A 12,646-nucleotide genomic window follows, 5' to 3' on the forward strand; every position below is an offset into this window, starting at 1 on the left:
GTGCCTATTCACAGAATAACACAGCCATTTTTCCAGCCAAAGAGAGGATTCACAAAAAGCAGAAATATAGATAAAATGAATCACTAACCTTTGATGATCTTCATCAGATGACACTCATAGGACGTCATGTTACACAATACATGTATGTTTTGTTCGGTAAAGTTCATATTTATATCCAAAAATCTGAGTTTACATTGGCGCGTTACGTTCAGTAGTTCCAAAACATCCGGTGATTTTGCAGAGAGCCACATCAATTTACAGAAATACTCATTATAAATGTTGATGAAAATACAAGTGTTATGCATGGAACTTTAGATGCACTTCTCCTTAATGCAACCGCTGTGTCAGATTTCCAAAAAGCTTTACGGAAAAAGCAAACCATGCAATAATCTGAGGTCGGCGCTCAGAGCCCAATCAAGACAAAAATATATCCGCCATATTGTGCAGTCAACAGAAGTCAGAAATAACATTATAAACATTCACTTACCTTTGATGATCTTCATCAGAATGCACTCCCAGGAATCCCAGTTCCACAATAAATGTTTGTTTTGTTCGATAATGTCCATCATTTATGTCCAAATTCCTCCTTGTTGTTCTAGCGTTCAGTACACTTTCCAAACTCACGACGCACGTGCAAGTCCAGCGGAAAGTACGGACGAAAAGTTACAAAAGTTATATTACAGTCCGTAAAAACATGACAAACTAAGTATTGAATCAATCTTTAGGATGTTTTTAACATAATTCTTCAATAATGTTCCAACCGGAGAATTCCTTTGTCTTCAGAAGTGCGATGGAACAGAGCTCGCTCTCACATGAACGCACATGGTCAGCGCATGTTCAGCTCATGGTAGACCTTACTCAATCCCCTCTCATTCGGCCCCACTTCACAGTAGAAGCATCAGACAAGGCTTTAAAGACTGTTGACATCTAGTGGAGGCCTTAGGAAGTGCAACATGACCAATATCCCACTGTATCTTCAATAGGGGCTGAGTTGAAAATCGACCAACCTCTGCCATATGAATTATGTTATACTCACAGACATAATTCAAACAGTTTTAGAAACTGCAGAGTGTTTTCTATCCAAATCTACTAATAATATGCATATTCTAGGTTTTATGGCTGAGTAGCAGGCCATTTACTCTGGGCACGCTTTTCATCCGGATGTGAAAATACTGCCCCCTACTCCAAAGAAGTTAAATACACAACAAGTAAATGAGGGAATTGAAACCAGGTGTGTGGAAAAACAAGACAAAGCACATGGAAAATGAAAAGTGGATCGACGATGGCCGACTGCCGCCCGAACAAGGGGAGGACCCGACTTCGGCGGAAGTCGTGACATTTTGAGAGAGCCTGGGAGTTTCAGATGCACAGCAGAGGGGTTTATGACTCGGGGGGCTAGTTTTTTGGAAACCACATTCAAGGGCAAATCCTTAGATGAAAGCCATACCTTTTGGCCTGGAGTGTAGACTGGGCCTGAAGCACGGCGACGGTTAGCTTGGGATTGGGTCCTGGCGGAGGCACGAAGAAGAGCGGCCCGGGCCCTCCTCCAGGTGCGATGACAACAGCGCATGTGGTCCTGGACTGTGGGCACCACTACCTCGACCTCTTGGGCAGGGAACAAGGGGGGTTGGTAACCCAGAGCACACTCAAAGGGTGATATACCTGACGAGGCGTTGATGAGGGTGTTGTGGGCATATTCCACCCAGGGTAGCTGGGCACTCCAGGAGGAAGGGTTAGCCGAAGTCACACAGCGTAGGGCAGTCTCCAACTCCTGGTTGGCCCACTCGGTCTGGCCGTTAGTCTGGGGGTGATATCCAGATGAAAGGCTAACATTAATGCCAAGTTCTGTGCAGAAGGCTCTCCATACCTGGGAAGTAAACTGGGGTCCCCTGTCAGAAATTATGTCAATAGGGATGCCATGCAGCCGCAGCACATGGGATACCAGCAGGTCCGCAGTCTCCCTGGAGGAAGGAAGCTTGGAGAGGGGAATGAAGTGAGGCGACAGTCCGATTCATGCCAGGGTGACAGGTGAGGTGGGCCCACTGAAGAACTTCAGAGCGAACTGAATCTGGCACAAACAGAGCCTTACATGCACCGTTTCCTGGATCAGGCTGGTTCAGCTGAGCCTGGAAACACGGGACTCAATCTCCCAGGAGACAGCAGGAGGATGGCATAATAGTTTCTGGCTCGGAACCTGTGTTGTCTGCTGTGAACTGACGGGAGAGGGCGTCAGGCATGGTATTCTTAGATCCCAGTTTAGTGTGAGTGTGAAGTTGAATCTTCCAAAAAACAATGCCCACCTGGCCTGCCGAGAGTTCAGACGTAGGCTAGGTTTTTGTGATCCGTCCACACAATGATGGGGAGGACCAAACCCTCTAACCAGTGACGCCACTTCTCAAGAGCCAGCTTCACGGACAGAAGTTCCCAGTTTCCTATGTCAAAATTTCTCTCTGCAGGTGAGACCTTGCGGAACAAGGCACATGGATGTAGCTTCTGATCCGAGGGTGAACGTTGAGACAGAACTGCACCTACCCCGGTGTCGGAAGCGTGCACCTCGAGGACGAACTGGAGTTCTGGGTCTGGCTGGGTTAGGATTGGAGCGGAAGTGAAGCGGTGCTTGAGTTCCCGGAACCCTGCCTCAGGGGACCAGTGTAACGGAGTGGAGGTGGAGGGGAGAGTGATGAGAGGAGCTGCCAAACGACTGTAGTCATGGATGAAACGTCTATAAAAATTGGCAAACCCCAGGAAACGCTGTAGCTGCTTCAGATTCGCGGGCACAGGCCACTCTGTGACTGCCCTAACCATGGCAGGGTCCACTCGTAGCTGTCCTTGTGCAATGATGTAACCCAAGAAGGACACAGAGGAAACATAACAAACAGCTTATTCTCCACCACCTGTTGGAGAACTTGGTGAACGTGTTGCTTGTGAGCCTCAAGGTCCTTCGAAAAAATAAGAATGTCATCCACATAGACAAAAGCAAAACACCCAATAACATCCCTCAGAACATCATTTACCAGGCTCTGAAAAACAGCAGGGGCGTTAGTGAGACTAAACGGCATGACCAAATACTCAAGTGTCCAAGTGGTGTGTTGAACGCCGTTTTCCACTCGTCTCCCTCTCTGATGCGGACAAGGTGGTAGGCATTCCGGAGGTTGAGTTTAGTGAACACCGTCGAGTTTTGTAGAAAACACCGTGGCACCATGGAGGGGGGCAAAAGCAGCACTGATGAGTGGCAAGGGATACTTGTTCGTGACAGTGATACTGTTCAACCCACGGAAGACTATGCACGGCCTCAGTGACCCATCCTTTTTCTTGACAAAGAAAAACCCAGCTCCCACAGGAGAGGAAGAAGGTCTGACATGTCCGACAGCCAGGGAATCCTGGATGTATTCCTACATAGCCTCTTGCTCGGGGCGAGAAAGGTTATACAACCTGCTACTGGAGAGAGGAGCTCCAGGCTGAAGCTCGGTAGCGCAGTCGTATGGCCGATGAGGCGGCAGAGAAGGCGTGTGGTACTTAATGAACACAGGAGCTAGACAGTGATACTCTGGAGGAACAGAAGACAGGTCCGGGGGTTCTGGAATGGACTGGGGTGCAGACAAGGCAGGTGGAAGGGCAGAATGTAGACAATTGGAATGACAAAATGTTCTCTAAATAGTTACCCTCCCGGTGGCCCAGTCAATCTGTGGGTTGTTTAGCTTTAACCATGGATGACCCAGAACCAGGGGAGAGTAAGGACAGTCGATTGTGTGGAAACTGATCTTTTCCTGGTGATTTCCAGAGAGATGCAGGATAACAGGAACGGTTCTCTCACAGACACGGAAAAGGAGCTTTCCATTGAGAGCGTTGGCATTAAGAGGTGAATCGAGTGAAACAGTGTCCAGACCCAACTGGTTATTGACCCCTCGGTCCAGGAAGCTCTCTTCGGCACCTGAATCGATGAGAGCAGACAGAGGAAAAGCCTGGCTCTGCCACACAAGGTTGGCTTCAAGCAGGGGTCTGGGAGTTGATGGGCAGGCGATTTGGCTCAACAGTATATCCCCCACTACTGCTGAGCCCCCTCTTTTGCTGGACACAGGGAACAAGTGGAGACCAGGTGACCAACCTGGCCACAATATAGACAGCTCCTAGTACTGATAAGCCGCTGCCTCTCCTCTGGAGATAGACGGTTCCGGCCGAGCTGCAAGGGTTCAGGATTAGAACATGCCTGGAGATGTGATGCAGTCGGGGGAGGAGAGCAAGGCCCCGAAGCAGATGTTATGGGACATGCAATCCAACCTACCCTCTCCCTTCAACGCTCACGGAGATGGTTGTCAATGCGGATAGTGAGAGAAATTAGTTTGTCAAGTCCATCGGGCTCCTCTCTGGACACCAACTCGTCTTTGAGGGTCGCATTCTAGAATGCTCCCTGAAGGGCCTCCTCATTCCATTCGCTCTCTGTGGCGAGGGTGCGGAACTCACATGCCATTTCAGCCACACTCTGGGAGCCTTGATGAAGGAACAGGAGTTGTTTAGGGGCATCCTTTCCACAGACCGGGTGGTTGAAGACCTTCCTCATCTCCTCTGTGAATCTACCGTAGGAGAAGCAGATGAGTGACTGTCTCTCCCACACCGCAGTGGCCCAGGAAAGCGCTGCTCCACGGAGGCAGCCAATCAGAAAATAAATCTTGGCTCATTCACTAGCATAAGAGTAGGGCTGATGCTCAAACGCAGAGATTACCATCGTAGCACTAGGGAGTCGGAACAAAAGGCTCCAGGGCGGAGAAGAAGGACTTGGGACTGGTTGTGAGCTCTGGGCGGAGGTTCGGGCCCGTAGGTCAGACAGGCTCCGTGAAAACTCCTTGATGTTCTCGAGAAGGGCTTTCAGGGCTTAGTCATGTTTTTCAAGCAGCGCTTCTTGTCCAACCAGAGTGTGGTGGAGAGTAGTGGTCTGCTGAGTTCATCTCTTGGCCAGATCGTACTGTTAGGTGGAGCGGCACAGAGGAACCCAAGAGCAGACTCAGATGAGGAAACTGGATGAATAAACCAAAATATTTTTTGCCAAACAGAGAGAGATGGAGTGCAGGCCAGAGGAAGCTCGGGTGGTTGTAGGAAACCAGAAGTGGAGGCTGAGTTTGGAGTGAGCTGGGTTGAGACAGGGTAAACAGGTCTGGGGGGAAATCCAAGGGAGGGATGGTGAGCTGAATCCAGAACATGGGAGCAGGGTGGTGAGATGTGGAACAGGAGACATGTACCAGAGTCAGAGCGGCAAAACTGCAGTGAGAGGATAAACAGCGAGTGGAGGTGGCAGGACTGAGTATTTGTAGAGGTCTTGATTATGGAACAGGTTGCAGCTGGTGGGGATCTGCTCTGACTCCAGCACACCTGTCTCCAACCACACAATCACACAGACAGGGAGAGGGAGAGAGAGAGAGTGTACTGGGGGAGTGGCTGCAGGTCAAGAAGAAACCGGATGAACACAAGGGGGCGTAGCAGGAGCAGATGTGACAGTTGTATGTACATGTAGGTAGAGTTATTAAAGTGACTATGCATAGATGATAGCAACAGAGAGTAGCAGCGGCGAAAAGAGGGGAGGGGAGCATTCGATTAGATGTTCATGAGTCTTATGGCTTGGGGGTAGAAGTTGTTTAGAAGCCTCTTGGAGCAAGACTTGGCGCTCCGGTACCGCTTGCCATGCGCAGACCGAGCAGTTGCCATACCAGGCAGTGATGCAACCAGTCAGGATGCTCTCGATGGTGCAGCTGTAGAACCTTTTGAGGATCTGAGGACCCATGCCAAATATTTTCCGTCACCTGAGGGGGAATAGGTTTTATCAATAAGTGCATTGAGGACGTTGTCCGCACAGTGACGTATATACCCCAAGCAGAAGCCATGGATTACAGGCAACATCCTCACTGAGCTAAAGGGTAGAGCTGCCACTTTCAAGGAGTGGGACTCTAACCCGGAAGCTTATAAGATATCCCGCTATGCCCTCCGACGAACCATCAAACAGGCAAAGAATCAATACATGACCAAGATCGAATCGTACTACACCGGCTCCGACGCTCGTAGGATGTGGCAGGGCTTGCAAACCATTAGACTACAAAGGGAAACACAGACGAGAGCTGCCCAGTGACACGAGCCTACAAGACGAGCTAAACCACTTCTATGCTTGCTTTGAGGCAAATAACACTGAAACATGCATGAGAGCACCAGCTGTTCCGGAAGACTGTGTGATCACACTCTCTGCAGCCGATGTGAGTAAGACATTTAAACAGGTCAACATTCACAAGACCGCAGGGCCAGATGGATTACCAGGACGTGTACTGCGAGCACACGCTGACCAACTGGCAAGTGCATTCACTGACATTTTCAACCTCTCCCTGTCCGAGTCTGTAATACCAACATGTTTGAAGCAGACCACCATAGTCCCTGTTCCCAAGAACAGTAAGGTAACCTGCCTAAATGACTATCGACCCGCAGCACTCACGTCTGTAGCCATAAAGTGCTTTGAAAGGCTGGTCATGGCTCACATCAACACCATTATCCCAGAAACCCTAGACCCACTCCAATTTGCACTCGAACCGCCTGAACAGATCCAAAGATGATGCAATCTCTATAGCACTCCACACTGCCTTTTCTCACATGGACAAAAGGAATACCTTTTTGAGAATACTATTCATTGACTACAGCTCAGCATTCAACACCATAGTGCCCTCAAAGCTCATCAATAAGCTAAGGAACCTGGGACTAAACACCTCCCTATGCAACTGGATCCTGGACTTCCTGACGGGCCGCCCCCAGGTGGTAAGGGTAGGTAACAACACATCCGCCATGCTGATCCTTAACACAGGGGCCCCTCTGGGGTGCGTGCTCAGTTTCATCCTGTACTCCCTGTTCACTCATGACTGCACGGCCAGGCACGACTCCAACACCATCATTAAGTTTTCCAATGACACAACAGTGGTAGGCCTGATCACCGACAATGACAAGACAGCCGATAGGGAGGGGGTCAGAGACCTGGCCGTGTGGTGCCAGGTCAACAACCTCTCCTTCAATGTGATCAAGACGAAGGAGATGATTGTGGACTACAAGAAAAGGAGGACCGAGCACGCCCTCATTCTCAACGACAGGGCTGTAGTGGAGCAGGTTGAGAGCTTCAAGTTCCTTAGTGTCCACATCACCAACAAACTAACGTAGTCCAACCACACCACGACAGTCGTGAAGAGGGCACAACGAAACCCATTCCCCCTCAGGAGACTGAAAAGATTTGGCATGGGTCCTCAGATCCTCAAAAGGTTCTACAGCTGCACCATCAAGAGCCTCCTGACTGATTGCATCACTGACTGGTATGGCAACTGCTCAGCCTCCTTCTGCAAGGCACTACAGAGGGTAGTGCGTACGGCCCAGTACATCCCTGGGGCCAAGCGTCCTGCCATCCAGGACCTCTATACCAGGCGGAGTCAGAGGAAAGCCCTACAAATTGTCAAAGACTCCAGCCAGTAAGCATTTCACTGTGAGGTCTACACCTGTTGTATTCGGCCCATGTGACTAATACAATTTGATTTGATCTCTTCAGGGCCCCGAAGACGTGGATGTCGATTAATTAAGGCAGCCTCCATTCAGCAGAGTCATTCTCTCTCAGGTCTGTGATTCTCAGGGTGGAGTCCTTGTCTGTAGTTGGATGGTACTTCACATGACCTGCATACTCTGGGTCCTGGCTTAGATCTGTTGTAACTCCATTCTCACATTTGTTGAACCAGGATACTTCTGTGACGTTTTGCCAGCTGGGATGTCTATACGTGCAGGTATTGTCCACTGTTGACCCCTTCAAGGCACAGATATCCTCTTGGTGTGAGTCACATTCAAACCGCTCTGACAACGAACATCTGACACAAAATGTATCTGATCAACTCCTCAAACGATAATGAGACTATTTTCAAGTGTTTAAAATGTATTGGACTGGTCCATTGAAATTAACAAAATATATAGACACTTACATTGCATTTGGAAAGTTTTCAGACCGCTTGACTTTTTCCACATTTTATTACGTTGCAGACTTATTCTAAAATGGATAAAAAATATATGTTTTTGTAAAACGTTATAACAAGGTAACATACCAGGCATTTTCTACCTTTTCTATTATACTGTATAATATCCTCATGGTCTTTTACAGCACAGGAGTAACTGTCTGCAGAGTAACACCAGTACAGTAGAGTATTACAGGAGTATTGTTGGGGAGTAGGGCGATGGAGATGTTGTCCGTTCTTGTACCAGATGTAGTTGGAGTTGTCAGTCAGAAGACAGGTGGTGCTACAGTTCAGTGTTCTCTTCTTTTCCTCTGTGGAGGAAGACACCTTCACCTGTAGGTCTGAATGATTCAAATGAATTATTAGAATTAGATATTATATATTACCTGTGACAGTCAGAGTTGTTCCAGAGAAGCTGTACCCCCATTCTGCATTCTGTGTTTTAAATCCGAACCAGTACTCAGCTGAATCTCTCTCAGGTCTGTGATTCTCAGGGTGCAGTCTTTCTCTTTAGTCCCAAGGTACTCAGCACGAACTGCATACTCTGGCACAGAGCTCAGTATTTTAGGTGCCTCATTACATTTCTCTTGTATATACCAGTTTGGTTCTGAGACTACATGATAACTTAGATGTTGATATGTGCAGGGCAGTTCCACTGTTGAGCCCTTCATAGCACAGATACTCTGATTGGTGTAAGTCACGTTGAAACAGTTCTGACCCAAAACACCTAAAACAGTAGGAGGCCCATTCATTTCTTCCATTAGATTCTTAAATTATTATTGCACTAAACAAAAATATTTTACGCAACATGCAACAATTTCAACAATTTTACTGAGTTACAGTTCATATAAAGGTATCCGTCAATTGAAATAAATGAATTAGGCCCTAATCTATGGATGTCACATGACTGGGTTTACAGATATGCATCTGTTGGTCTCAGATACCTTTAAAAAAAGGTAGTCAGTATCTGGTGTGACCACCATTTGCCTCATGCAGATCGACACCTCTCCTTCACAATAATTGATCTTTGTATTGAAAATGTGTCGTGGAAATTACCACCAGGGACTCAAAGTCAAACTTAAATGAATCATTATTTATTATCAGCAAGCTGGAGGTCCCAACAAACGTAATGCACCGTAGTACACGTCGGTCAGGAGCTCTTTCGGGCCAGTCCCGTTAGTTCTCCTATATACTGCTTACACAGACAAGTTATATTTGCATGATTTAAATTTGTCATTTTTCATCTTTAACGTTTGGTTCCTGCATCTAACTAGCACTATCTTAATTTATAGAACATATTCTGGGTATTCTGCCAAAAGGTCTAAGGAGGGGCTCATGACTGTCTCCCCCTTACATCTCTACCCAGCACCTACAGGAACCAATGATTATATGAGACAAGATGTACAATCCAAGGCTATCTCTTAAGACATTTCCCTCATACATGAATATCCACCTACTATTGTTGAAACATTTTTCTACATTATTTAATGTCTCTGAAAACCCCCATCCCACACAGCACTAGATCAGCACTTCTACTCCGAGATGCTTGATACATGTGGATCCAGAGCTGCATATTATGCTTCACAGGTTACCATGGTAATCAGACTTAGTAAACTGTTTGAGAATGGGAGATATATGACTCTTTACAAGATGTTTTCTATTGAAACTTTATTTAGAGATCTGGAACCGGTGCCAGAGAGGAGGGAGATGAAAGAAAACATGTTTGTGCTTCCTGGTGTTTTATCAGTGACCCTGAATGATTGAAGCTCTTGCCACATAGACAGGAGTAAGGTTTCTCTCTAGTGTGTGTGTGAGCTGGTGTGTAGTCAGGGTGGAATCTCGAGCAAAACTCTTCCCACACTGATCACAGCTATAAGGTCTCTCTCCTGTGTGTATGCGTTGGTGTCTAGTCAGGTCTCCTGATTGATTGAAGCTCTTCCCACACTGATCACAGCTATAAGGCATCTCTCCTGTGTGTATGCGTTGGTGTGCAGTCAGGTGTCCGGAAAAAGCAAAGCTCTTCCCACACTGATCACAAAAATAAGGCTTCTCTCCTGTGTGTATGCGTTGGTGTGCAGTCAGGTCTCCTGAATTATTGAAGCTCTTCCCACACTGATCACAGCTGTAAGGCTTCTCTCCTGCGTGTATGCGCTGGTGTGTAGTCAGGTTTCCTGATTGATTGAAGCTCTTCCCACACTGATCACAGCTATAAGGCTTCTCTCCTGTGTGTATGCGTTGGTGTTTAATCAGGGATCCTGAATCATTGAAGCTCTTCCCACACTGATCACAGCTATAAGGCTTCTCTCCTGTGTGTATGCGTTGGTGCGTAGTCAGGTGTCCTGAATGATTGAAGCTCTTCCCACACTGATCACAGCTATAAGGCTTCTCTCCTGTGTGTATGCGTTGGTGTGTAGTCAGGTGTTCTGACTTCCTGAAACTCTTCCCACACTGATCACAGCAATAAGGTTTCTCTCCAGCGTGAGTCCGCTGGTGAATGATCAATTCTCTCTGTTCAGAAAAACTCTTCCTACATTCAAAGCAGCGGTGGTGAGGTTTCTTCCCTATAAGTCTCTGCTTGTGTTTATTGAGATGTTCTGATCTGGAGAGACTCTTCTGGAGAGACGTCTTGTCAGCATCATGTTGAGGATCCCCAGATGATAAGCCCTTGCCACTCAGAAAGCAACGGTTAGGGCTGTCCCCTGTGAAACAAAGATATTGAATAGCATAGACATCTGTAATCAGGTTAACTGATAGGCAATGTTCTGCATTTATCAAAGTCCCATCTAAATAAACGTACTACCACAGCGTCCATGTTATTTTTGATTAGCATATTAGATTCCGATTTCGGACAGTTTGTATGTGAAAACTATTTCTAAGATGCATACTTTCAGTTTTTCCTGAACTCACTGGACTTGGTCAAAAGAAGGAAGCTTGCGCTGCTCGTGTTAGAACATGTAAAGATGAAATATGCCTCTATGAATCTGTAGGCCTTGACGTGTCCTAATAAATTGAGAAATTGCTCAGAAAACCAGGTGTTTTTAACAGCGTCACTTTGATTATGACCTTAAGCCAATTAAGATAAGCAGAGTAAGGTGTTTACATGACTAATTCCATAACTAGTTTAATGTCAAATGATGAGTGTGCATGTAAACACACTCATTGTAGGAGCACTAGTTATTTTGTTGCTTTGACAAAGTCCTTTCTGAAGATTTTTATCAATGTGATTAGTGACCCTCATTTTAAGGTCAACCCAGTTCCATGAACTGAACTCTCGTTTTAATATGGTGAAACTATTCCTTTAAAAAATATGTTTTCAAAAGAAACATTGAACATCTAATAGTCAAATCAGAGTAAAAGCAGGTGAGCTGGTTCTACTCTTTTTGACAATTTACTGCTGTTTGTGGTGGAAAACTGAGCAAGTCAACCCTCTCCCCATACATAGACATGCTAGAAATGTTTTACAATTACATTTTTTGGTGAAGATTGCATTCAAATGCCACTCCTTGTCTCACAAAACAACCTTCTATTCCCTGTCACAAGCGGTGTTATGGTTCACATACCCATGTAATTTGGTGGTTTTGTTGTTTTCAGTAGTCCCCTGTTACGGTCAACCCTTTTACTTTATTTGGCACATAGGCACTTAGTGTAGTAATATTTTTATTCAATGTCTTGTTTTTTAAAAAGTTGAACATGTGCTCTTTATTACAGAATGTTAAAATTAGGTGAAACATTTTTGGGGACCAATTTACACCAAATGGGTGGAATGAAAAGTTCCAAATATCTCTAACGGTCACCCCAGCGTGAGTTGTTTTATGCACGTGATGTCAGAATGCACTCAGTGTTCTAAAATATGATTATTACGCAACAGGACAGTTAACACACACTGGCTGCTAATTATCTATAGCGGGTAATCATTATACAAACATTTGCAAACAACTTCAGGTATGTTCGTCCCAATTTTTTCCAGTTTGCTTCTGTTCAAGAAACATTTTAACAGAATCAGCGGTATGAACACACACCTGATCACGCGTAGACACAATTCACTTTCATAGCAGCCACGTTGTATTCCTTGTCACATCTATGCACTGTTACTTTATTTGGCACATAGGCACTTATTACAGTAATATTTTAATTCGATGTCTTGAGATGGGGAAAAAAAATATATTTTATTAAGTTGAACATTACAGAATTTTAAAATTAGGTGAAAAATATTTTAGGACCAAGTTACACTTTTAAAAATGGGTGGAATGACCCAGATATTTGAATAAATATATAATTCATCAATGAATGACTAAAGTTCATAAAGATGGCAGAATTCTGATATAACATCCTTGTTTTAGCACTATCCACTGAGTTTTGAAACTACGGTGCGCTACATTGTTCAACGCTCCAATAAATCAACACAATCTACTTATTTGTTTTTTTTATTTTTTATTGCCAGCATCTTGAAGCTAAAATTGGGATCATCTTTACTGTGCCAATGACCATTCAAAAAAACAGTAAAGGAGAGCAATGTACAATACAGTGAACTTAGCAATACAAGGAATTTGTGGTAAGTACATGAAGTGTACAAGTGCCATCTTTATGCACCTCCGATATCAGTTCAGAAGAAGACTGTAGTCTAATCTACAAACCAT

General features: G+C 45.6%; 1 protein-coding gene across 1 annotated transcript; it reads right to left on the reverse strand.

Moving 5' to 3' along the window:
* Positions 1-9,371: 9,371 nt before the first annotated feature.
* Positions 9,372-11,573, reverse strand: LOC120032461 (zinc finger protein 239-like). Its single transcript, XM_038978565.1, has 2 exons — positions 11,570-11,573; positions 9,372-10,708 (listed from the first exon to the last, which is right to left on the reverse strand). Exons 1-2 carry the CDS (start codon positions 11,571-11,573, stop codon positions 9,753-9,755), a joined length of 960 nt encoding a protein of 319 aa, XP_038834493.1. The 3' UTR covers positions 9,372-9,752.
* Positions 11,574-12,646: the final 1,073 nt, after the last annotated feature.

The sequence above is a fragment of the Salvelinus namaycush genome, chromosome 39 (genome assembly GCF_016432855.1).
Source record: "Salvelinus namaycush isolate Seneca chromosome 39, SaNama_1.0, whole genome shotgun sequence".
Taxonomy (NCBI): Eukaryota; Metazoa; Chordata; class Actinopteri; order Salmoniformes; family Salmonidae; genus Salvelinus; species Salvelinus namaycush.